A 25,861-nucleotide genomic window follows, 5' to 3' on the forward strand; every position below is an offset into this window, starting at 1 on the left:
TAATAATCAATAATACAGCTATAGCATGTGTCTGTCTGCCTGTCTTTACACCTGAATGTCTTTGAGTGTTTAATCACATTCACATTTGGCAGATTATGGAGCCAAATGGTGCTTTAAACTAGATAAACATTACATGTTACAATCATTGTTACTTAATGCTGTGGATGCATTTATAAATAATATCTATTTTTTTCTCTTATGTGAAAACCGAGTTAGAGAAAATCAGAAATTTCGATATTTGTTTGTCATTGTTACTTAATGCTGTGGATGCAATTATAAATAATATCTTTTTTTTCTCTTATGTGAAAACCTAGTTAGAGAAAATCAGAAATTTCGATATTTGTTTTCAATTACTTCCTTTTGCAGTCATAGTAACTAGCTTCAGAATAATTGTATGAACAGAATCTATTTGGAAACTTTCTCTGTCCATTGCTCAATAGTTCGCAAAGCTGGCTGATAGCTTGTCACCATTAGAAATAGCCCCTTGAATGCCATGCCCGCTCTCAGTTTAAATAAGAAATTCCATTGTTTTTCCCATAAGGCGTCTCCCAAGATGATGCCAAAAATTCATTTGTAGTCTAAAACAAGATTTCCTGTTGACTTCTGGGTTCTTCAGATAGATTTCAAATCACTCAAACTGTGTTGGCCCTTGGTCAGGAAAAGCCGCGAGCTTGGCCGTCTAGGAAACTGCCTCTGGGTAGCAATCGGCCAACCGTCAATGAGAATGTTATTCCAGCTATAAACACCTCTTCTCTTGTTTCTAGGACAAACCTTTGTATGTCTGATTTGCATCTTTCTATGATCATCTTCTTTTCCGCCAGGAAAAAATTTCTGCATTGAAAAAGCAAGCCAACCACATTGTCCAGCAAGCTCAGAGAGAACAAGATCACTTTGTGAAAGAAAAGAATAATTTAATAATGATGCTGCAAAGAGTACGTATTTCCTTTTCAGCCCTGGAAATTTGGGGAAAGTCATTTCCTTCAAAGCAAGTGCCTTTTAATAGTGAGCAGTGGATTGCAATTTAAGAATGACTTTCAAAGGGACCATGTCCACACCCCAACCCCTAAAGTGGCTACATGCAAAGGGATTCCTCCACAACCAGATTTCCTGATATGACCATAGTCTAATTTCATGAATAAGGCACCAGAAATTTGAGTTGAAGGGCCTAGTCTCCCAACTGAGCCTTGCATGCAGGCCAGTACATAAGAAGGTGACATTTGGGATCCTATGAGATGGACCCAGAATGGTGTGCAGGAAAAAAACAAGCCCCGGATAATACATTAAAATATGAGGCTGTAGAGAGGAAAATCAGTGTTTTATATAGAATTATAAGTTCACTCAAAGTGCCTCTGTACCCATACCAGTCCCCGGCAGCGGCTCTCCTCTTGCTTCTTCAGCACCTACAAGCCTCTGAATGGAGCTGTAGTTGACATTCCTTTCCGCTGCTCTAGGGATGAACTCTGCTTCAGCACCATTAGCCTCCCCACCACCGTTTTACCCTTTCACATAACAGTCTAGAGCACAGATTAAATTATATAGTGTAATATGTAAGTGGTTTCTGAAATTTTAGCTGAAAAGGAAAAAGCTTCTTAGGGATAAATTTTTATAAATGGATAAGCACCCTCACAGAAATACCATTTCCTTATTAAAAATACATGAAACATAATTCTATTGTAAAAATTATGGTTCATAAGTATTAAAATTACTTTCCCAAATTGATCTATAGATGCAGCTCAATCCCAATAAAAATCCCAACAGACATTTTGTAGAGATTGGCAGGTTGATGCTAAAATTAAGTTGATCATCATTTACAGAAATACACATAAAATAAAGTTATGTGTATTTGCTGATTGATCAATACAGAGGCTTACAGTTATCCAACCCTGTCATTCCTTTAGGGACACTGGTTCTGCATTCACTAATTCAGTGTTCATGGCAACATAATGGAACATTAACTCTGCAAAATATGAAAATTGCCTGTATATGAAAATGTAAACAGTATAGTATAGCCAAAACAGCTTTGAACAAGAGCACAGTTGGAGAACTTATACTATTTGACTTCAAGGCTTACTATAAAGCTGCAGGATTTAAGACTACTTGTGTGAGTGGTGCTAGCATGCAAATAGATGTATAGATCAGTGGAAACAAACAGAGTCCAGAAGTAGATCCGCACATATGCTAATTCATTTTTTACAAAGGCTCCAAGAAATCTAGTAGAGAAAGGAAAGTATTTACAACAGGTAGTGCTGGATCAACTAGGTAAACAAGGAAGAAAAGGAACCTCAACACCATCCATTCTCACACCATACATATCAATTAATTTGAGGGTGATCATAGACCTAAACTTAAAACTTGAAGTGATAAAATTTCCAGAAGAAATTATAGGAGTGCAAGTGCCCTGGGTAAGGAAAGAGATTTTTTAAAGAGGAAATGGCAAAAAACTTGTATCCAGAATATATTAAAAACTCCTATGACTCAATAATAATACTTAAACACCCAATAAATAATTTTTTTAAAGCAGGCAAAAGACTTAAATATAAACACTTTACAAAAGATATATGAAGTCATCTGAAAAAAAATTAAAGAGCTTTAGTCATCAGGGAAATCCAAGGTGATTAAACTTAATAGATTTTGTGTTCTTTCAGGAAAAGGAAAATCTTTGTAATCTGGAAAAGAAATACTCCAGCCTCTCTGGGGGGAAAGGGTTTCCTGTCAACCCAAATACTCTAAAAGAGGTGAGCTGTGATTTTCATGTCCACTCATATCACCTTAGACATCAAGACGTGCACCTCAGTCTTCTGCGATTAGCGGAACAGGAAAGACATGAGCTTAAATGACTTAGGAAAGTACTCCATGTGTTGATAGCCTTCCTGCCTTTCATTATTTATGCTTTGAGAATTTAAGGGATTATTTTTGTGTCTTATACAAATGCCCTGTGTGTATGTGTTTGTGTGTGTGTGTGTGTGTGTGTGCATGCATACTTTGCTTGACAATGACATTGTGAGTTAACTCAGAGTTTCAAAATATTTAGGTTCCAGAAAAAAACTAGTCTTAAATTCTCTTCTTTCCTTCCTGCAGTTTCCTTTCTCAGTTTTTCCTCTGTTTTATTTTACTTCTAAGTCCCCTAAAACATAAAAATTCCCCATTATATTTGAGAAGATAATCTGATTTCTTTCTTTTCTCTCTCTCTTTTTTCTCCCAAAGTCATTTCTGCTACTTTCCATCTAAATTGAAAAATCCTATTTATATTAAACTATATACACTCTTTATTCCAAACATCCATGTTCCCCCAGACCCTAACACTCTCCTTTCCTAAATATCTTTTTATAGAGCTACACTGCTACAATGGTGACTGTTTTAACTCTAATTTAGAAAAGTATAACCTTGACTAAGAAAGAAAACTTTTTATACTTATATTCTACAAAAAGCTAAAGAAAAAGCTTGCTTCTACCTAAAAATTTGCATAATAACAAGCCCTTTACTTATAAATTGCTTTTAAAAAGACATCAGAGTTAAGAATTCCTGCATAGAAAGTATTTTTTTTTGGGGGGGAGGAGCGGTGGGGGGAGGAAGGGTATGTGAAGTAAATATTCATCACATAACAGGTGTGCTTAATGTGTACCACAGACGCAATTTGTGAACTATTTCCACAAAAGCTTTATTAGATGATTCAGTTTCATAGTTTCTCTCCCATAATTCAGAGCCCGGAACTGGCAGATTCAGTGGACAAAGGGTGGTTGTGAATGCAGTGTAGCCAAATAGAGAATGTTAGCAAGGTGGGCAGGGGCTAGGTCTTATGAGCCATGTTAAAGGAACATGGTTTATTTTCTATGGGTGGGAAGCCCCTGAGTGGTTTTAAACTGGGAGGTGACATCACTTGACATCCATTTGTTAAGCATCACTCTGAGCTGCTCTACTGGATTAGGAGGAGGAGCAGGAGATGCCAGGAAGCCAGAGTGGTGGTGATTGGAATAGTATAGGCTGGAGATGCGGGGGCTCAGAGTCAAGCAATGGCACAGAAATGGAGAGAATTAGCTGGATGCGGATATAGGATCTTGGAACCAGAGGTGACAGTTCTTGTTGATAGACTGGATGTGGGGATGAAGTAAATTAAAGAAGGTGTCAGGAGTCATATCATTATTCCAGTTTGAATAATGAGATGGATACTCGGATAAGAATAGGTTCAAGAGGGAAGATAAGCAGTTTGAGTCTGGACACAGTGAGTCTGAAAGGCTTATAGCATCCAAGGTATTAAGTAGGCTCCAAGGTCTCTTTATCTCTTAGTAGAAGAATAAAATCTTTCCTTTTCTATTAATGAGTGAGTTGTTCTTTTTCTCTGCAGACTTCCTGGTTTCAAAAGGTTATTTGGATTTATTATTTTTATGTGTCTGCAACTCTTTTGAGTAGCTATGTGTTCTCTTTCATGGACCAAATCAACTTGACTCACAAGTTGTTTTGATTTTTTTTCTTTCTGACTTTACTCTCTCTTTCTCACTCTCTCTGTTTTTAAGGAGTGGTAAATTTATATCTAACTTTTAAACAATTCCTACTTTTGACAAGCTTCATACATTTTTTAATAAATTAATTTGGTTTTATTGTTTATGAAAATTCTACTATCAACTGAGAAAAAGAATAACTCAAAAGTTGTTACTCTTCATTTCTGATTCATTATCAAAGATAAAATGAAATTTGGACAACCCAGTTTTTTACTGCCTTTTTTCCATTTAATCTTATAAAACTTTACATAGTATTTATTGCCTCTATCTGAAGTGAGAGACTAATTCAGCAGCATTTTGATACCTACAATTTATAAACAGTCAATTCCCACTTTCTCTACTTTCTCATAATTACAATTCTCGGTAAAGCCTTGCTTTCTAGCCTGGAATTTTTGCTTCATCAGCATAATGTTATTTTGCCTTTGTTTGAGCCATTTTTTAAAAAGATTGATGGGCTAATAGAGGAACCTAAGTGTTTAACACTATTTTACCTTTGAAAGAGATACTATTTTCTACTCTTTATTCTTTTTTCATACTGCTTTATTGGTGTGGTGAAAATCATGATTGGTCTGTACAATTACTTTCCATGAAAATTTGCAAGTGCCTTTTCCTCAAATATAAATTCAGGAGTTTGAAGATGATAGACTTTGACTTATGGGTATTTATGCTGAAGCCAAAATTGAATCATTGAATTTAAAGTAACTGGAAATTCTCTGTCTTAGGGGTAGAGTGGGAGTTGGGGGAGCTGCCTTGAATTGAAACATCCTCAAACTGCAACTCCACCTTAGGATGTTTGTGTGTGTGTGTGTGTGTGTGTGTGTGCGTGTGTGTGTGTGTGTTCATGTGTCTTGCTAGGAGAAGCACACTAGAGGACAGTGTACTTCTTATTCTCATTTAATTGATATGCCTAAAAGTTGGATTCCATTACAAATAAATTATTGTTTTATAAATGACTTAGAGCAAAAACCAGTAGCCCTCAGCCCACATTCACTCACACTTTAATTTATCAGGAAACAGAAGAAGAGAGAAAAATCTAAAAATAATGTGGAAAAGGCTCTTGAAATAGAGAGTGAATGACTACATTGTCAATTTTATATCTCTGATTTGTGTGTGATTTTTTTAAATGTTGTGTAATGACAACCTCATCAGTCAACAAAATGAAAGGTGATACCACCGGGTATTTTAAAATGGATGATGTTGGGTTATTTATAATTTCAACGGGAAAATTGTTTTTAATGTTTGGAATATCATTTTTCATGATTAAGCACTGTAAATCCATTTTAATTGCTGATAACTCCCTGATGAAGCATTTGATAATACCACAGATATCTGGCCGTGCCGCTCTAAGCTAACTCCATTATATTAGAGCATTAATACTCTCGCATGCCTCAGCTTTTGCTTTCTTTGTGTTTAATTTCTAAATTCCTCCTTTTAGGGCTATATCAGTGTAAATGAAATTAATGAGCCATGTGGCAATTCCACGAATCTATCCCCTTCCACTCAGTTCCCTGCTGACGCTGATGCTGTTGCCACTGGGCCTACCACAGCTGTACTGGTGAGCCAGCCACAAAATAAAGAGGTGTGTTGGCATGACATTTCATTCATTCACTGCTTTCCTCATGTCAAAAATTAACCCTGGTTAACTGAAAATGAGGGCACTTGTGACAAATACACGTCTGGTTGACCAGAGGGTCAAAGTGATGTTGAGTTTGAAAAACATACCAATTTGGGGGGACTGCTCTACCAATTGTAATACAAGAAACCATGAAATATATGGGACAGAGTGGACTACTAGAAGTAAGTTCAAAATCATAAACTCTATATCTGAGTACTCTAACCTGATCTAGCTTTCTTAAAAATCAAAAGTCTTTCTAAAATTGTTGGTTTGAATCACCTTTCCAGTTTGATTTTGTTTTCTTTTTCTTTTTTTTAATCCTCACCTGAGGATATTCTTCCATTGATTTTAGAGAGAGAGAAATATCGATGTGAGAGAAACACATTGATTGGTTGCCTCCTGCATGAGCCTTGACCAGGGCCCGGGTCAGGGAGGGCCCTGCAGCCAACGTATGTGCCCTTGATCAGAATCAAACCAGGACCCTTTGGTCCACAGGCCGACACTCTGTCCACTGAGCCAAATTGGCTAGGGCAATTTTATTTTCTGTTACATTTTGCAGTATGGATTTTTTTAATGTTATGTCTTTCTAAAACATCTGGAAAGGGGCAAATAATAATAAGTTAAAATACCGTCTGTTGATCTAAGTTGCTTGCAGGTTGGAGTTTTCACTAGAGGCTAAATGGAAAGATACAGCCTATCATTTGTGATTTCTTGATTAAAATATAAGAAAAAGAGAACAATGAGATTGTTTATTTCATTTCTTTGTCATTATTCTTTCATTTTGTATGGACACATGTATACTTTTTTTTTTCTCCATAAAGCAAAGATCACCTGTCTGTCCTGGATTTATGTTTCCTTCTACCCTTTCTCCTCATCCTGTCACTCAACCTCCATCAGCCCCTTGGCCTGAAGTCATGGCTCCGTCTGTCAATCCCTTCCCTTTAAATGACACACCTCCTCCTCTGCCAGCTAAGAAACACAGAAGGCAGCAGCAGCAGGAGCAACAGGTAATTAGGAACTGGTGTTCAGAGCTTGGAAATCTTACCTTCAACTTTTGCAAAGAAATTTCTTAAAAAAGACAAGGTGCATACTCCTTTGCTGATTTTCTTTTTAAAGGACATTTAGTGAGGCCTAAGGGTGTGGGGAATGTTATACCTTTGGGACCTTGACTGTCCTCTCCTAAGTTTTGATATATTTGAGCTAATTTTATATCCTCATACATTAGTTTTCACTCAACCAAAATATTGTAACTTATCTTGGGTCTTTTCAAAATAATAATTATTATTTCCATAAAACCCATGGTATAAAAGTTGCTGTGTCAACACACATTTTTATACATTATTGAAACCATAATAGACGTCACACCTTTACTCTGTGTCAAAATTTCCTAAACATTTTACAAATAAACTTCTCATTTCTCCCTTCAAATATCCCATGAAATATGAATTAACTGCATATTGACATTGAGGGAACTGAGGCTCAAGTATAGTAAATAGCTTGTCCAGTGTCACCCCAGTAGTGTTTTGGGGCCATAGGACAACAGTTTATATTGACCAGATTAAAATATATATTTTTGTAATTCTTAACGTTGCCCTCCTTTTACGACATTCAGTGCCTATGTATGCTTGTGTTTAGAAAAACCTGTTATGAGCCTCCTTTAAATTATAATCAAATTCCTATGTGAATTGGGCCCCAGAAGATCATAAGGAAGCACAGACACTAGATTCCCCAAAATAGGCAAGCCCTGCTGTGCCGCGCCAGCCCTTACATTTCATGAAGGTTTCTTTACTCTCTGTTAAAGGACTTTATCTCCCCAGTACTTTTAGGTTAGTAAGTATTAGCTACTATAAGTAGATAATGTTAAAGTAAACATGCAGATATGTTTCATAATTGGCACATGTAAAGAAGAAGAAGGAATTTGGTAACTCAAATTTGCATTAATTTTTACATCTTTCAAAAGCCCAAGCTGAGGATAACGATGATCAAACCTACAGAAGCTTTAACTAGGAAATAACTTCACTATTGAAGACTTTTTTTTTTGAGAGGCCAAGGAAATTTTGGATAAATGTCAAGTTGGCAAATTTTTGCCTTAGGAATCTGAAAGGGAAAGAAAAAGGAATAGTCAACAGGAGGGTTTTGTTTTTTTATGTGAGGGATTATTCTAGGGGCTTCTTGGCCAAGATCTTTTTGAAATAAAAGAGTAACCGAGAAGCATGCCTTTTATGGAAACGTCATGCTGATTTGGAGTGTGTTTATGTGACTGAAATATTATTCCAACTTTAAAACAGCTCCCCTGTTTACTTGCTCTTTCTCTCCGTCTTCTTCCTTCTCCCTTTTCTTGTTCTCCTCACACTGGGGGATCTGTGCCACCACACAGAACTGTCCAAACAGACAAGGGGAGAAACTGCTTACTTGCTTTGTCCACTGGCTGTTCCGCCATCCACATGGCGACCATCATAATCATTTGTAAGTTGTCCTGAGGCCCCAAGGCAGCAGGCACTAACTATGAGACTGAAAGGTGGAATTTTTTTTTCCTTTTGTTTCTAGGTTCAGTAAAAAATTCTTCTACTGCCTGTGCATCTTACCGAATGCTAGCTAGCCCAAGTCTGTTAGTGAACACAAGTATGAGTTGGATTTTTAAAAATTTTGTTAAAATTCCCAAACTTCTTGGTAAATGCATACTTCTTAATTTCTTCAGTGACCTGTTGCAATTAGTCAAGTTTTGCTATTCTGCTTTACATTTGCATTTAAAGCACTTTAGAAGTCTGGAAGAAAGGAAAAAACAGCATAAAGAAGGCCTCTATCTGAGTGACACTTTGCCTCGAAAGAAAAGCACTCCTTCCATATCCCCACACTTCAGCAGTGCTACTATGGGGAGAAGCACCGCCCCGAAGGTAGGACATGGGGAGAACTGTGGGCTTCACATTCAGGGAGTCTTCTCGTCCTTATGTTGACAGATGCTCAAAGGTCCTTAAAGAAAATGCTAAATAATAAATCATTAAGTTTGCTTGTTGGGCAGACATTATGACTAAATTGCATTTTCTGTCTTATTCAGAGGACATTTGGAATTGTATGCTCTGGGACCAAAGAACCTGGCCCAGGGTTTTTTCTGCCACCACCACATAAGTAGTAGGTGGCATTCATGTGGCAGACTCCTGTGGCTGCATCCCACCGCTGGAAATTGGAAGATACAAGCTCTGAATTATAGGAATAATAGGACCAGATTTTTTATTGAGTCATTTCTGAACCTGACACTGGGCTAAGTGCTTTAGGTGGATTGTCTTATTTGAAAATCCAGCAAGACTATTCAGTAGAGATACTAATTGCTATCCTCATTGTACATATGGGTAAACTGAGGTATAAAGAAGCTAAGTGACTAGCCCAAGTGCCCTTAGTTGGTTAGTCATGAAGCTGGAATATGAACCATATGGTCTGATGCCTAAACCCTCATTTATGTTCTGCTGATATGCCTGAGGGTCATTGCAGGAAGAGGAGGAAAGGGAGGTGACAAGGAGGCGCTGAGAGGACAGGCTTTGGGGCTCTTCCTTTGACCTTAGTCAGAATCACGTTGTTTTAAACTGGTGTCCTGTTTTATAAACTGGTGTTCCAAGAATATTTTACGTAAAGTGTTTTGCTATTAAAGAGAGTTCTAGAACCACTGGAGGAGTTTATAGATTTCTCCAGGTTTCAGCCCATTAGATAACTGGGGGAGGTGGAAATTGGCGCCTGTGTCACAGGGTAGGTCTGCTCTGTCCTGGTGCATGCCCTGCACGTTCCTGCCCCTGCCTCTGCCCTCTGCTCCTTATGCATGCAGAACTTTGAGTTGCTCTCAATGGTGGTTTTGGAGAACAAGTGTTTCCCTTGTCTTTTGGAATTGCTGCCACTGGAGGAACTACTGTGATGTGAAGACTTCCATGGAGCTCCTTGGGAGGGACAGTGACTGGTCTTTATCACTGAGTATCCACAAACGGGTTGGAAGACCTTCCTGTCCTGCCCTCTGTGCTTAGATAGGCGCCATGGAAACAGGGATGTGGCCGTGTCCTGAAGGACCACCGGGCTGCAGTTTGCCTGAAGTGTTTCCTCCCGGTTCTCGCAGGCTCACTTGCCCCTGGGACAGAGCAACAGCTGTGGCAGCGTGCTCCCTCACTCGCTGGCAACCATGACCAAAGACTCAGAATCTCGGAGGATGCTCAGAGGTATGTCACTTTAAAAATCAAATGGGATGCCTTTTGTTAAGCATAAGAATTCTACAGAGAGAGGAAGGGAAAGCAAGGTTGAGGATCATTAAAAGGGCAGCAAGCAAAGTCCTCGATTTTACTCTTAATGTGTCCCCTTTAGGGAAGAAATAGATAGATAGATAGATGATAGATGATAGATAGATAGATAGATAGATAGATAGATAGATAGATAGATAATGTTATTGTGGTACTAAGGTAACTTTTCCTATATACACATATGACTGGTATGTTTCAAATTTTGCACTTCATAAATTTATTAGTAATAGTATTCTCAAACCAGTAATGCCCCTAGAGAATTGCTAACCTTTGCATTTTATAGGTAGAAAGAAAAGAGAGACCCTAAGTCACTCACCTGGTTTGTGGCTGAGCCACTGTGTTGAAACATGTGCTAAAGATTCATTGAACTGACACAGTAAATGGAGCACCAGTGGCCCAGGACAGACTCCCCGAGGCCTTTTAATGTGGTTTGAGCCTTTCTTCTAATGTGGTTGTTAGGTTTCAGGTAGACTTTGATTCTCAGGGTATTTTATTTCTTTGTAAAAATGCATTGCACTTATAATGGGTTCTCAAATAGTCTTTCTGGGCTAGAAGAAATAGCTAAAATACAGTTCCAACTGTGAGAGTCTTCTTGAGATTAGATTTATTGTGTTAACACAGTCGCTTAGGTCAACTACTTATACTCGTATTGGCCCTCACTTTTTTAAATGTTTTGTTGATTTCAGAGAGAGGAAGAGAGAGGGATAGAAACATCAATGATGAGAGAGAATCATTGATTGGCGGCCTTCTGTACACACCCTACTGGGGATTGAGCCCAGGCATGTGCCCTGACCCAGAATTGAACTGTGATCTCTTGGTTCATGGGTCGACACTCAACCACTGAGCCACACCGGCCTGGCTGGCTCTCACTTTTGAATAGGCAGGGTGCTAGAGACCAAGAATGCAAATGAAAGACATGATTCTTGCCCTAGAAATGCTTATAGTCTAGTGAGGGAAAAAGACACATAACAGATAATTTCAGTAAAATGTGGTAAATGTGATGGAGGTGTGAAAGGATGTAAATGCAGATGCTGATAGAGTGGTGGGCATGTGGCCCCTAAATGTAATTCATGTTCCAGTGGGATTGAATCTCTTCCCTCCAAGCAGGCTGGGATTCCATCCTGACTGCTCAGCCTCTCTGCCAATGGTATCAGGGGATAATCACCGGTTTTCTATCAGACAAAAAAAAAGGAAAAAAATATATACATTTTGGTATGTATATATATATGTATGTATGTGTGATGTGTATATGTATGTGTATAACTTTTGTATATATACATATATATCACTTGAATGAGGTTTGTTTGTTTTTTCTTTCCTTTTTTTGTTGTTAATCCTCATCAAAGGATATTTTTTCCATTCATTTTTAGAGAGAGCGGAAGGGAGGGGGAGAGACAGTGAGAAACAGTGATGTGAGAAAGACACATCAATTGGTTGTCTCCCACACTTGCCCTGACCCGGAGTAGGGGATCAAGCTTGCAACCAAGGCATGTGCCCTTGACTGGAATTGAACCTGTAACTCTTCAGTCTGAGAGCCAGTGCTCTAACCATTGAGCAACAAGCTAGAGCTTGAGCGGGGTTTTTGAATCATTATTAGAAATTAGTTAATAGTTAATAGAGTGTGTAGTAGTCAGAAGAGAGGTTTGTAATGTATGATAGGTTTATGTTACATTTAAATAAAATACATTTGATTGAACTTTTGAGTTTTCTTTTTTAAGTTTTATGTATGGATTTTTAGAAAGAGAAAGAGAGAGATGTCGATTTTTTGTTCCACTTATTTATCCTATGTATGTATTCATTGGTTGATTCTTGTATGTGCCCTGACCAGGGGTCAGACCTGCCACCTTGGCATGTTGGGATGATGCTCTAACCAACTGAGCTGCCCAGCCAGGGCCTGTTATTTTTGTTTTACAATAAGTTCTGAAGCTAAAAATAGCTCTTATGATTTATAAATAATAAACATAAAAGTACCTTTTAGCTCTCATTTATTACTGTTTATTTGAGTCAAGACTATGTTTTATTGAAGCATTTTTCTGCAATATTTATAGACTTCTTTTTAAATGTATTTTTTCTCAGTGGCTGAAGACATCAAAGCTTGGATTGGCCCCAATACCATATTTTATTTTAAAAACATTTTCTTAAAATAGAGAGTAAGGAAAACGAGACCTTTATACTACATGGATTTGTAAAAATAAGAGCTATTAACATTATCATGTAAGATGACCCTCGTGAGAATACGGTGAAACGAAGGGATGTTTCATCTCTAATATTCTAGTCTTTGTTTTCCCTCCAAATAATGGGAATCCCTAAGCTACATTCATACAGGAAAATTGATCTGATTCTCTTAGGTCACCTTAGGGAAGTGCCCTCTGTAAAATACTGTCTTTGATCTTTTTGCTCTGGTTCGTCGCTGGTAGGTCTTTGGTACACCCGAGAAGGCTGCCGCGTCAGTCTTCCTACTGCAGCTAAAGTGGTGTTCCTTAAAGCGTTTCTTGGTGCTGATGAGACGGCTTCTGAGGAAATGGAGAAGCATCGTGTGTGTTGATCCAAATGTATGAGATGTGTCTTGTGAGGCCAGCCTGTCTCCCGTGGCTCCCCCATGTGGAGGACGAGGGGTTGGGGGCCGCAGTTCTTAGAGCCACAGCAGACCTTAAATTTGGCAGGATTTTCTATTGAGCCCATACTGGTGGCCCAGTGACTTGGAGGGTTAAATCATCATTTCATTTAGAATTGTCTCACGAGCACTAAAATACAAGTAAAATTTCATGGTTTTGAAAAAGTGTGGATCTAACACATTTTCATCAACTCAAATGTAATAGATCTTACCATTTTTGTTGACTTACACAGTTAACTTAAATGAACTATTTTTTTGCTGTTTGTGCATCACGGATACATCAAGGACCATGGTGTAAGTATAAGCCATCCCCGCAATCAGCATTGTTTTAATGGAACCAACAATGTGAATCATGCAGACAAAGGTCCTCGAGGGCAGAGTTGAAAGCATTCAACCCAGGAACTCGGCTCTTAAAGTTGTAATGGTTATTGGCTTTTGTACAACTTGTGAACTATTGCTTTTTGAGCTTTAGAATGAATGAAATCTTTGTCCTTTTGTCTTTTGTTTAATGCAGGAAAGTCCAAGAAAGGTATGACAACCTCCTTGTGTGGTGTTTTTGTTTCCAGCTAATAGTGAAAGGTCAATGTGAAGTCATCTTTAAGAAATGATCAGAATTAAAACTATACAATGGCAGATTTTTAGTCTGATGATTATTCCTTTTACACAATGGAGAAAAATCATTGCACCCTTGCAGGGTGCAGCTGCCATTCATTCACAGGCAGCTGCATGACCTTCTTTGTTTTGCTTTTTTTTATGACAAGGACAGACCATGCAGGAAGCGTGAGTGCTTTGGAAGCATTGTTTTGTAACACTCAGGATCTAGAAATAGGCTAAGTGTAAGACATGAGGTTACTCCTTTATAAAGACCGGGTATAAATAAAGCAGGCTGCGTGGGAAGATGGAAAGATTTAAAGGGCTCCTACTTAATCATTCCATGTAAGACTATTTCATGTGAAAGACTTAGTGGAGAGTGAAGAACAGTTTAACCAGCTGGCCTGAATCAATAAGATGTAATTACTGTGGCTAGCTGATAGAGATGTAGGATATTAGGGAACTGAGTTATACAATTTGATGGACACTGCTTCAAATAATTGAATGACATTTTACAAACCTTCGCTCTTAAAAACAATTTGTTAACTGTCTGCATGGGAAAAAATGAACTGTTTTATAGCTATAATCATGTTTTTATTCTCCCTATTTTCTGGTTGACTGATGTATGTGAAAGATTTTTTTTTCCTTAAGAAATCTTTTTTGACTGTGTGCATGTATTATAAGCTTATTGTTTGTGTTTTTTTAGCTTCTTGAGTTCTTCTCTATAAACTCAGATTTAATCTAAAGATGTGAACATCTTGCCTTGTCAATCTGTTGTCGTCACTAACACCGACAATGACTGCATGTTGAAATGTCGTATATTTTTCCTGTCCTCTGGTCATCCTTTTTGATCTTGTATCTTTTTCCCTTTCTCTGTCATTCTCTTCATTCCTGACTTGTCCTGTGCCTTCATCTTCCGGCTGTGGAATATGGTTAGGAAGAATGAATTTCTCAGCAGGTGAGCTATGAAAGGCTGAATTGCCAGAAGTATGGATTGATTTTGTCCTCTTAAACCCAGGTTATAATTTTAAGTCATTTCTATATTAAGGCCTAGATAGGCACTTAAAGTATATACCACACATTTGGAAGATATGAGCAAGACTGTGTATCTCATAGTGATCAGCTCACACAGGACTTCTTAGGTCCAATTACCCAGAATTCACAGAGGCTGGCACTAAAACTAATAATAAGTGGACCTTGCATGTGCAGAATATTGGCTCTTCTTGGGCAGTGAAGAGAGTTGAGTTGTTTGGGGTCCTTGTATGTGCCATGCTTAGCTACTGGTCTCAGATGTCAGGCCTCACTTTATAAACCCTATAAAATGCCCTTTTAAATAGCTTTTTCTATCCAGACAGGAAGGATTTGAAGCATCTACAAGGCCCTTTTTACTTTTTAGATGCTGTCCACTGCTGCATGTTATTCTTGCTTCATAACTCAAAACAAGCAGTCTCAGGGGTTGGAAAAGCCTCGTTTTTCCCAATCCACTTACTTAATTTGGAAAGTAAATGCATTCCACTTCTTTACTTAGCCACTAATTTGGTTGCCATTTATAGATGAGAACATGAATTCATTGAGTGATTCTTTATTTCCTGACATCCATATGCTAACTAAATAGGGAATCTGTGATGAACAGGACATAAGTATGTCCTCTGTGCTACCTCACTGCACCAGCACCACTCAGGCCTCCTACCAGGGTGCCCTCCCCCTCCTCTAATGAAAGTACCTACACCTTTGGATGGCCAAGCCTGAGCCTGAATCCCAAAGCCAGCTCTTTGGAATCGCCCTGGCACAATTCCAGAGCCACAGAGGAGAGCTCCATGGCCTTATTTGTAATAGCAAGGGCAACTTGGTGTGGGTTTTTTTTTAATTGTTCAGGAGGGAGGAGGCTAAGCCAAGTGACAGTTGAGTTCATCGTGGTCAATAAAACATTGCCTGTTGGGAGAAATGAGAAGCTTCGTAAGATAGAACATTTCCATTCACATTGGGTCCGCAGGAAACGAAAGTCCTGCATTGTGAAAGACATGCTCATTGGCAGCTGGCTTTTTCATTTAAGTTGCCATGAAAATGTAAGGATTATTTTACCACTCGAATGGTGGAAGGTTCTCTAAGACATAGAGCCAAACCTCAACAAATAATGGGTGATCTGGGAAATTTACGTGTGCAATCCTTAGCACCGTACACCTTCTCACATAGCTTTTCCTCATGCTGGCATCTGAAAATTTTGAGTAATTTTAGCCTCACCTGAAGATACTAAGTTCATTTGCTTATTCTGTGATACTTTTGGTAGGGGGTTGGGGGTGGGGAAAGGACTCCTGGAAGATCTGAGGAGCAGGACATGCATTGTTTTAAGAAGAAATATACTCACCTTCCTTTCTGCTTTCCTAAGGAAGTGTTATTGCATCATAGGAATTGACTTTTCCTCATTATGAAAAGCTGGAGGCAAAGGGGAAGTTGAGGCATGGCACATGTCACTGCCAAGCAGATAATTCTTGAATGTTTTCAATTACATGGTTGTCTTTTAGGGATTTGTTTTTCATACTAAAACAAGGAAATGTCATCCATGTACTTGGTGTCACTGTGGAACTTTTCTTTGCCAACAAACCTTTTGAAAGCATAGGCAAGATACATGTATGAACTTTTTAAATAATTTCTAGTGAGTTTTTTGTCCTCCTCCTTTTCCTAATGAATAATTTTTTAAAAAAAAATTTTAAAGGAGCAATTAGTAATTCTAAAAGTTCAAATGTCAAAGGTAAATATTTGAGTAATGAATTGTTTGCCTTATATTTTTTAAAGGCACATGCTCCACTCTCATGACTATACTGACTTCATTTAATGCTTTATGCATTAATCACTACAAGTAATGGCAATCTGCCTAAAATCTCATGGTGTGCATTTATATTTTTCATCTTACCTTACTGATATTTAGCTTTAACGTGTGCGCGTGCATGTGTGTGTTGGTATTTATAATTTACTAGAGGCCTGTTGCACAAAAATCATGCAAGAGTAGGCCTTCCTTCCCCTGGCTGCCGGCACCATCTCCCCTCTGGCACCCAGGACCCAGGCTTCCCTCGCAGCCCCAGCTTCATCAGGAAGGTTGTCTGGAAGGACATCCGGGAGGACATCCAGTCTAATTTACCATATTACGCTTTTATTATATAGGACTAGAGGCCTGGTGCATGAAAATTCATGCACTCAGCGGGTCCCTCAGCCTGGCCTGTACCCTCTCGCAGTCCAGGACCCCTCGGGGGATGTCCACCTGCCAGCTTAGGCCTGCTTCCCAGGGGATCAGGCTTAAGCTGGAAGTCAGACATCCCTCTGGCAGCCCAGGAGCCCTTGGGGGATCTCCAACTGCAGCTCAGGCCCGCTCCCTGCCTAAACTGCAGTCAGATATCCGTAATGCTGCCATGGAGGCTCCCGCCACCACCGCTGCACTTGCAGCTGTCAGCCTGACTTGTGGCTGAGTGAAGCTCCCCCTGTGGGAGCAGACTGACCTCCTGCATTGAGCATCTGCCCCCTGGTGGTCAGTGCACATCATAGCGACCAGTCGTTCCTGGCCGTTCTGCTGTTAGGGTCAATTTGCATATTACCCTTTTATTATTATGCTTTTATTATATAGGATAATTATAATTTATACTACAAAAACTTTTTTTCCAGAAGAGGCCTTATCTGAATTAACATATTTTCACTTAGGTACCTAAAACTGTTCCAAATTTTAATGCGTGAAAACTCATAGAACTGAAATCCCTCTATAATAGCCTTTGGTGTGTGATGCTTTGCATCATGGATGTAGCTCTGGTTTTAAATTGAAACGTTTAATCAACAGTGGAGGAAGCTGTTTGAAACCACTTGCCTTCTCTCACTCTCTTGCCGGCTTTTGGACATTTCATTGCCAATTCAAAGCCTCAGTGAATGATAAGCAGAGCACAAGGAAAGAGGCAAAATTCAAATGGGCCAATTGTGTGCTCTTAATAGATCTAATAGTCAGTTTACTCAGAGAAAGAGATTGCAAACTACAGTACTGGCTAAAGCAATGAATGAATATAAGAAATTGTTTATCAGTATGACCCCTGCTTCCTGAGTGTATGGTACATAGAGAATTGAAAGGAAAGAAAAACTTGATTTATGATGCCCCAAATCAGCTACTACAGAACAAGCTGTAGCAATAATGCAAAGTAAAGGCAATGACCTAATTCACAGCTGACCAGGCACCAGGGTAAGGAGAACACCTCTTAGTAATGGTACTTTTGCTGCTATTGATGTAGCTCCTACATTGTCATGTGGTCAATATCACCAACTGATGGAGGGCTGGTGGTTCAGATGAAAAAATAAGACAACTATATCTATAGGTCCTTGAATAATGATGTTTTGTTATAGCATTGATGAGATGCCATAGAAACTTAACTCGTGTTTATATCAATTAGCCTGTGAGAAAACTGGTTTTCGTGTGGTCGTTTCACCACAGTTTCAAGAATCTATCGATGATGTTAGGACTTACTGTATGTACAGTAATTAGGCGGAGTACAACCATTGGAAGGATTGCTGACTCTAAATATTTTAAATAAGTAGTGGCAAATAAGGAAATTTTAAAAAAAGAATGAGAAAAATGTACAGTTTGTCTCTTAACCAGATTGAAAGTGTTAGTGATGATGAGTAAATGATAAGTGTCTCAAATCCTACACCTCAATGATTCACCTGCTCTTTTATGACCAGATCGAGTATCCCTTAAATATGAATATCATTGAAAAGGTGACTGCCCTAAGACCCTACTGTTGCCTATCATTAGGAGTCATTTTGCCCTGACATGAACCCAGCTATTTTGAAAGGATTCAGGGCCTTTCACTGTATTTCTGTTTTGGTTTTCTTGTGTTTCTGTGTGTGCTGATAATATTAGTCTCACTTGTGCAGAGATGTGGGAATGGCATAGGAAAGTGTCAAGTGATCCACTGACAAAAAAAAGATCACTCACAAGACCACTTCTTTGAATTTGGTGCTTGCACTGAGCATGATGCTGTTTCTTTGATCTTCTTGGCTTCAAAACAAAGTGGACCAAGGGCCAAGTTTCATAGGCAGATGTTTTGGGTTGCTAGTTTGAGTCTTATAAGATCTAAGACTGAAAAATGAGGCACAGTAACATATTTATGGCTCTTTCCTCAGGGTATAATCACCAACAGATGAGTGAAGGACAAAGGCAGAAATCTTCGGAGTTTTACAACCGCACAGCATCTGAATCAAATGTCTACTTGAACAGTTTCCACTACCCAGATCACGGCTACAAGGACCAGGCCTTTGATACTTTGAGCCTAGACAGCTCTGACAGCATGGAGACCAGCATCTCTGCTTGCTCACCTGACAATATTTCTAGGTAAGATTTCTTTGTAGGTAAGGTGTCTGGTTTGGAGAAGGACCTGCTGCTTTCAAAAAATAAAGACATCAATTTGGGGCAATGTATGTATATGTACAAACCCAAATTTCTGAGACATAGAGTCTGTAATGCAGAAAGAGTTTGGGTGTCATGGTGGCCTTTAAAGTAATTTCTTTGTATCCTGTGTGACTCAGCCAGTCAGACATCATATAGTTCATCTTTCTTCATTATTTACATTTGAGTTCACATGTATACTGTGTTTCAAAATCATTTTGCTTCTGTTGGTTGACTCTAAGCTTCATTAGGACTGCTTTTGATTAAATAGAGAAATAATTTCCAACAATGGAGTAAGAACTTTGAAGGATTTCTTACCCTTGTGTTTCATTAAAAGGGAGGCTTTAGCTGTTCTGCATATTGAAATTTTTGTAAGGATTTAACCATTCACATTTGTGTTTATACTTTGAGTCAAACAAAATTGTTTTCATGGAATTATGGCTAAAGGCACATCTAAGACATAGATCTAGTCATGGTACCTTTCCTCTTCAAAAGCTTTGATGATGCCCTGCTACCTTTTGAATAAAGTCAGACCCCAGAACATGGCATTCTATATTCAGCCCAACTCCCCATTCATTCTCTTCTCCTGATGCACCTCACAGAGCTTGATATTAATTGACATGGTGATGAATTCTCAGATCTCTGTACCTTTAACCATCTTGGTCCTTGCCCTGGAATTGTGTAGTTTGTTCATTCATTCATTTATAGGCTCCTTCATTCCACAAACACATATGGATTGCTGTACAGTCAGCAGTGGGCTAGAGTCGGTTCATACTGGCTGGCAAGTGCCAAATATGTACATCTCCTTCTAGCTCTGCAATCAGTGATGTCATGTTGGGAGTTTGAGATTGGCCATGGTTGGAATATACATTCCACATATATTAGCAATTGCTACACATCAGGGTTTTTGTTTTCCTCCAGAGAGCTGGAACACCAGCACACCACTGCCTGTAGTCAGCTCATGCTTTCATTTGTTTTATTCACTCAACCTGTACCTACTAAGCACTGATCTTGTCTGGCCTTACAAAATATCTATTCCATCATCATTGCCCCACTCCCATCTGACCAGGAGAAATCCTCCTCATCCTTCACGTTCAAACTTAAGTTGGGAACTCATGAAAAATTTTCCTTCAGAGCTTTTTCTTCTGTATTTCCATCGCACTAGCTATTTTTCTTCTACTATATCACTGATCCCATTGCACTATAAATTTTTTCTTCAAAAATTAATGGGTGGAATCCTCAATGTCAAGGAATATGTCTAATCATCTTTCAATTTCCACACCTAGTAGAGATATTGGTGTATAGTAGGTATTCTATAAGTGTTAGCTAAATAAGTACCTCAGGATGTAATAAAATGGACATATTTTTGATGTTGACATTTTTCTGTGTTTGATCTAGTTAATTGGATGAGAGCATTATGATTTAAACCAAAAGAAATCCCATATTCAATAAACAGTAATTGAGCATTTTTGTGTTTCAAAAGAAAATGTCTAGTTGGATAGCTGCCAACAAACAAGTTTTCCTATATTGGAATGAAGCCTCAGGCTGAGAACAGGAGTACTTGTGCCACTTAAAGGAGACCTCAGACTTCTCTCGGCCCTGATTTGCTAGTCTGTGAAATGGAGGGATTGTTTCTTGAATACAAGGGGAAGACGGCCTTTTAAATATTTTGATGGAAAATTTCCATCATCGGAATATAATTTCATTTTTTACAAAGGTTTCAATAATTTACACCCCCCACCCCCCAAAAATAGCATAAAAATAAAGAAGAGTGACAAAGGCAGAAGGAAAGACTATTAGCAAGTTATACTTAGTTGTTTGGGTTAGTTAGTGTTTCATAAATGAAAAGAATATGAGAGACCCAAATGTCACTAGACATTGTAGCCAGGAAATTTGGGGGGAGAGGGGAAAGAAGGGAAGGACAGATACTATAGTCTTAATAAATAGAGTATAGTGTATTTTAATCCTGGCATTAATGGGCAAAATATTAATATTATTGGATATACCCTATCAGAATAAAAAAGCATTCCTGGTAAAAACAAAAGCAACCATAATTGTATTATTGCTTGTCACATGGAAATGACCCAAATTTAAGGAGGGGATTATGTAATAATAATAATAATAATGAATAAAGTTGTTATTTTTGCTGCCATTATTATTTAATGTTAGAAGGTTTAGTATTTCACTTTATTCAATACCAGAGGCCCAGTGCACGGATTCATGCATCGGTGGGGTTCCTTGGCCTGGCCTATGGGGATTGGGCCCAAACCGGCTCTCCAACATCCCCCGAGGATGGGAGAGGGAACAGGCCAGGCCGAGGGACCCCACCAGTGCATGAATCTGTGCTCCAGGCCTCTAGTATGCATATAAAATCTTTGGTCAATCTCTTCCCACCCTCTTCCGTCCCCACTTCCTCCCTTCCCTCTGAGATTCATCAGTCTGTTCCATGTTTCCATGCCTGTGGTTTCCATTCCTGCATTGAGTGTCTGTCTTCTGGTGGTCAGTGTGTGTCATAGCTATCAGTTGGCCGGTCAGCTTTTATATATAGCTGTTATATATAGACTAGTGGCTGGGTGCACGAAATTCATGCACCAGGGGGAGGGAGGGTGTCCCTCAGCCTGGCCTGCACCCTCTCCAATCTGGGACACCTCCAGGGATGTCTGACTGCCGGTGTAGGCCTGATTGGGCCAAAGCCGGCAGTCAGACATCCCTCTTGCAATCCAGGACCTCCCCCCACCACCACCAGCCTGCTTGCCCCCAACTGCACCCCCGCCAGCCTGAACACATCCAACTGCCCTCTCCTCCTGGCCTGATTGCCCCTAACCACCTCTGCCTCGGCCCCGCCACCATGGCTTTGTCTGGAAGGATGTCTGGAAGGTCTCCCAATGTAATTAGCATATTACCCTTTTATTAGTATAGATTAGAAGATGCAGTATTTCCCTTAAAAACATATATAACATGACTATTTTGAGGAAGACCCGTGACTGTGTGGAACGTTGGGCATCAAACCATCTCACCTGAAGATGCTTGGTAGTCCCTGTGGTCCTGGTGAGGGTGTTGGAGCCATGTTAGTGGGAGCTGACATTCTTAGGACAGAAATCCTAGAGCTTTGAGTAGTTATTCATAAATGACTGTTGTCCAATGTAAACTGACCAATTCGATGTGGTATTTTTGAATAACAGGGCCCAAACAAAAGTCAGTAACTCAGCAACTATTATATAATGATGATAGGGGAATAAAGGTTGGTCGTTAAAACAGAGAATACAAAATGCAGTACTTTAGTTTCCCAATGTAGTAATCATCGAGGGACTGTCCACATTTCTTTGGCATGTTGTACTTAGTTGTTATTTTGAAAGCATCAGACTACTCTCCCCTCTTCCCTAATAATTGTGAACATGTTATAACAATATTCCTATGATGACTTCTTGAAAGCTTGACCTTTTTTTCTTTTTAAGCCATCTTTTTAAAAATATATATATATATATATTTTTCAAACCCAGGACCCTTCGGTCTGCAGGCCAACGCTCTATCCACTGAGCCAAACCAGCTAGGGCTGAGCCATCTTTAATAAATAAATACACTCTAAGGATTTTCCTATCTTGATGTTTTATTCTTCTGTTTTCTACTCTCCCTCTTCTTTCCCTTCAAAATTAGAAGCAAATATGCATCCTTCCAGATCATCACTCCCCACCCCATCTCTCATATTTAACGGAGGTAAACAGCTGCGGCGCAGCAGTGAGTACAGGAAATGACCTAAAAAGGGACCATTTCAGTTATATGTACCAAGCATTACAAGTTCAGATCTGAACACTTAAGTACCAGCAAAACCTTAATTTGTTTTTATTTGCTCATTTGGTTGCTTTTTCTAAGAATGGTTTCCTAGGGTTGAAAACAAGAATGTTCCCATTGAACATGCCACATTAAGAAAATAGCATCATTGCAGAGTGACCATTCCTGGCAGGCAGTTACCTGTGGCCACCGTCATTTTCCATAGTTCCTGCATACAGAACTGACCTGGTAGTGCTAGCAGTTGTGGTTAACCAGGCACTACAGTCAGTCATTACTACCAGCATTTATTTAATTTTTCTGTCAGATCCTCTGAAGGTAAAAAAATTAAAGCCAAAGTAGAAAATGCCTATAAAAGGTCTAGCAGACAAGGGAGAGAAAAACAAGCATGTCTCTTCTGCACCACCATCTACCTTTAAAAAAAATCCATGATACCCTAGGAGAAGCTAACACCCTTTGTTATGGTGGAAAATAAAGGGTAAACATCAGGAAAGTGGGTAATAGGAACTAATGTTTGGAATGTGTGTTTCAACAGGACTTCTTTAATGGGAACTCTGTGAAAATAGGTAGAAAGAAGAATAAAGGACTATAATTTTTCTTTTTTTAAAATTTTTTAAAAATTATGTATTAAAATATCCTGAAATATACATATTTTAAAAAGATAATTGCATGCTGAAATTCTAGTGACATAAACTTAGTCTTGTGGTTTATTATGTCACAAAAAGCCAGTTGTAGAATTACAGAATTCCTCAGACTTGTGGGTACATTTGCCCTTCAGTTTTTGTTGAGACATCATTTTTGCATCTACCAGAAAGTTACTTGAGTCAGGCAATGTTTTTGCTTTTTCAGCATTCTTACTACACTGTAAACAAACATGGAACTAAGAAAGCAAGTCTTGGTCTTAGAAAACAGTAACTGAGAATTGATTCTGCATAAAATCTCTATTCTGCTAGAATTACTGATTGTCTTATAGAACGCAGTGTTCTAAACACCACCTATAGTAATACATTATTATTACTATTGCCATTGTTAACTTTCTAAGTTCTGACCCTGTGCTCATATTTTTTAGAAAATGTTGAGGAAGCTGATTGCTTGTGATAGCTTAAATACCAGCAGTGTTATGTGAGAGAAAGAAAGAAGATTGGGAACCGGATTGAGAGCAATCCATGGCTGAACTTGGTTTTAAAAGTTGCTTTAACCAGAATTTGAGGTGCTTCTAATCTCTTCATTTTAGGCTAGGGTTTATAGTCTGCTTTCTATCTTGGGTAGTGTTAACCAAAGAAGAGGTTCAGGCCCCATAAAAAACAAAAAGTACTTATTTGATCAAAAAGGTTTGCAACCCAGGAGGCCCAGATTCAGGCAGCAACCTCAATTGTGCTCAGAAGAGAAAAGAGAAAGGCAGGGTTTTATAGGGGTGAAACTTACAAGTTGGTTCCCATTCTGGTCCTCCATGAAAATGAGGGAATCTGGCTAACTTAACAGGGATTGGGCAGTTCCAATATGGAAATGAGGGAGTCAGAAATTAGGAGGAGGAAGTAACATCCATACATGTGCGTACAGCAGTTGTCCCAGGATGTTTAAGGCTCAGCTTTGAGCTGAGTGTAGCAACCTCATAGCAGCTCTGAGAACTGAGGCAGGAGATGTGCACAGGCCTCACATCTCAGTGGCCTCCTGACTTTCTTTAAAGTGAATCTCATCAAAGGGTGGCAACATGATATCATAAAGCAGCAAAAGTTTTGCTGAATAAAAGTGACTTAATGTCAAGGAAATATTCAAGTGAACAGTAACAAAAATGTGGCTGTGGAGAACAATTAAGTGTCTATGGATAAAAATTAATTTATATTTTTAATAAAATAACTAAGTATCTTTTTACAGCGGATCCAGCATAGTTAAAAAAAAAAAAAAGTTGACTTTAGGTGCCTAAAATAATGAAGACATGGTCAGTATTAACATGTACTTTCTTCTATCAAGTATTTCCATAAACTTCAGCTCATTTGGCGCAAAAATTAAGACATTTCTGAGAACATTGCCAAATAAATAGATTGGATATAATGGGCATAAAATTAATTAGAACTATTATCAGCCGAAACCGGTTTGGCTCAGTGGATAGAGCGTCGGCCTGCAGACTGAAAGGTCCCAGGTTCGATTCCGGTCAAGGGCATGTACCTTGGTTGCGGGCACATCCCCAGTGGGGAGTGTGCAGGAGGCAGCTGGTTGATGTTTCTCTCTCATCGATGTTTCTAACTCTCTATCTCTCTCCTTTCCTCTCTGTAAAAACTCAATAAAATATATTTAAAAAAAAAGAACTATTATCAAATAAATAGAAAACGCTCCAAAAATTTCTTTTAAAAAAATGAACAGAAATATTGAAAGTTGGATAAATGTTTGAGAACTTATCCCCAAGATAAACCCAAATTGCAAATATATGAAAAACCATGGACTGAAAATATTTGTGTCTGACCAAGTTACTTTCAACCAATTCATCTGGGTAGGTTTCAAGTGGCTTCAGGGTCCTGCTTAGGTCAGTGAATGGAAGCTGTAGGAATATTCAACATGAGAATCATCATTCTAACAACACTGTCCAAGCAAAGGAGTGGATACAGTGACTTTTCTGTAACAATGTTCAGGGCACAAGCTAGATGATGAGTAGGAATGTTGGATGAACCACAGTCTATTTATTCTTTACCTACTGAAGGATATCTTGGTTGCTTCCAAATTTTGGCAAATATGAATAAAACTGCTAAAAACATCCGTGTTCACAGTACTGTTTTTAAGATAAACCACATGTCCTGTGTTACTGCAGTCATTTATATCTTCAGAACAACCTACGTTTGAGATGATCCAAACCTGATTTTGGAAGACCTCAGTAATAATTATCTTATATATCTTATATGAATTCACTTTTATATGAATGTCTTACAAACACAAATTCCTACTGTGTGCCGGGTGCTATGCTATCGGGGATAGAGGCACAAAAGCCTCTCTCTCCTCTAGAGAGTTTGGAAAAGAAGACAAATAAGTAAGTGATTATACATGTGTACATGCATAAGAAACAACTTTGGTTCTCTG

General features: G+C 38.8%; 1 protein-coding gene across 1 annotated transcript in view; it reads left to right on the forward strand.

The window, feature by feature from the left end:
- The window catches only part of PHLDB2 (pleckstrin homology like domain family B member 2), a 114,211-nt gene that overhangs the window by 77,462 nt on the left and 10,888 nt on the right, over nucleotides 1-25,861 (forward strand). Inside the window, exons 9-13 of the mRNA XM_006763605.2 lie at nucleotides 2,646-2,735; nucleotides 5,932-6,075; nucleotides 8,865-9,005; nucleotides 10,208-10,307; nucleotides 18,745-18,952. Of these exons, the coding sequence (XP_006763668.1) occupies nucleotides 2,646-2,735; nucleotides 5,932-6,075; nucleotides 8,865-9,005; nucleotides 10,208-10,307; nucleotides 18,745-18,952 (683 nt within the window). The remainder of the gene's footprint in view (nucleotides 1-2,645; nucleotides 2,736-5,931; nucleotides 6,076-8,864; nucleotides 9,006-10,207; nucleotides 10,308-18,744; nucleotides 18,953-25,861) is intronic.

This window comes from Myotis davidii, unplaced genomic scaffold (assembly GCF_000327345.1).
Source record: "Myotis davidii unplaced genomic scaffold, ASM32734v1 scaffold379, whole genome shotgun sequence".
Classification (NCBI taxonomy): Eukaryota; Metazoa; Chordata; class Mammalia; order Chiroptera; family Vespertilionidae; genus Myotis; species Myotis davidii.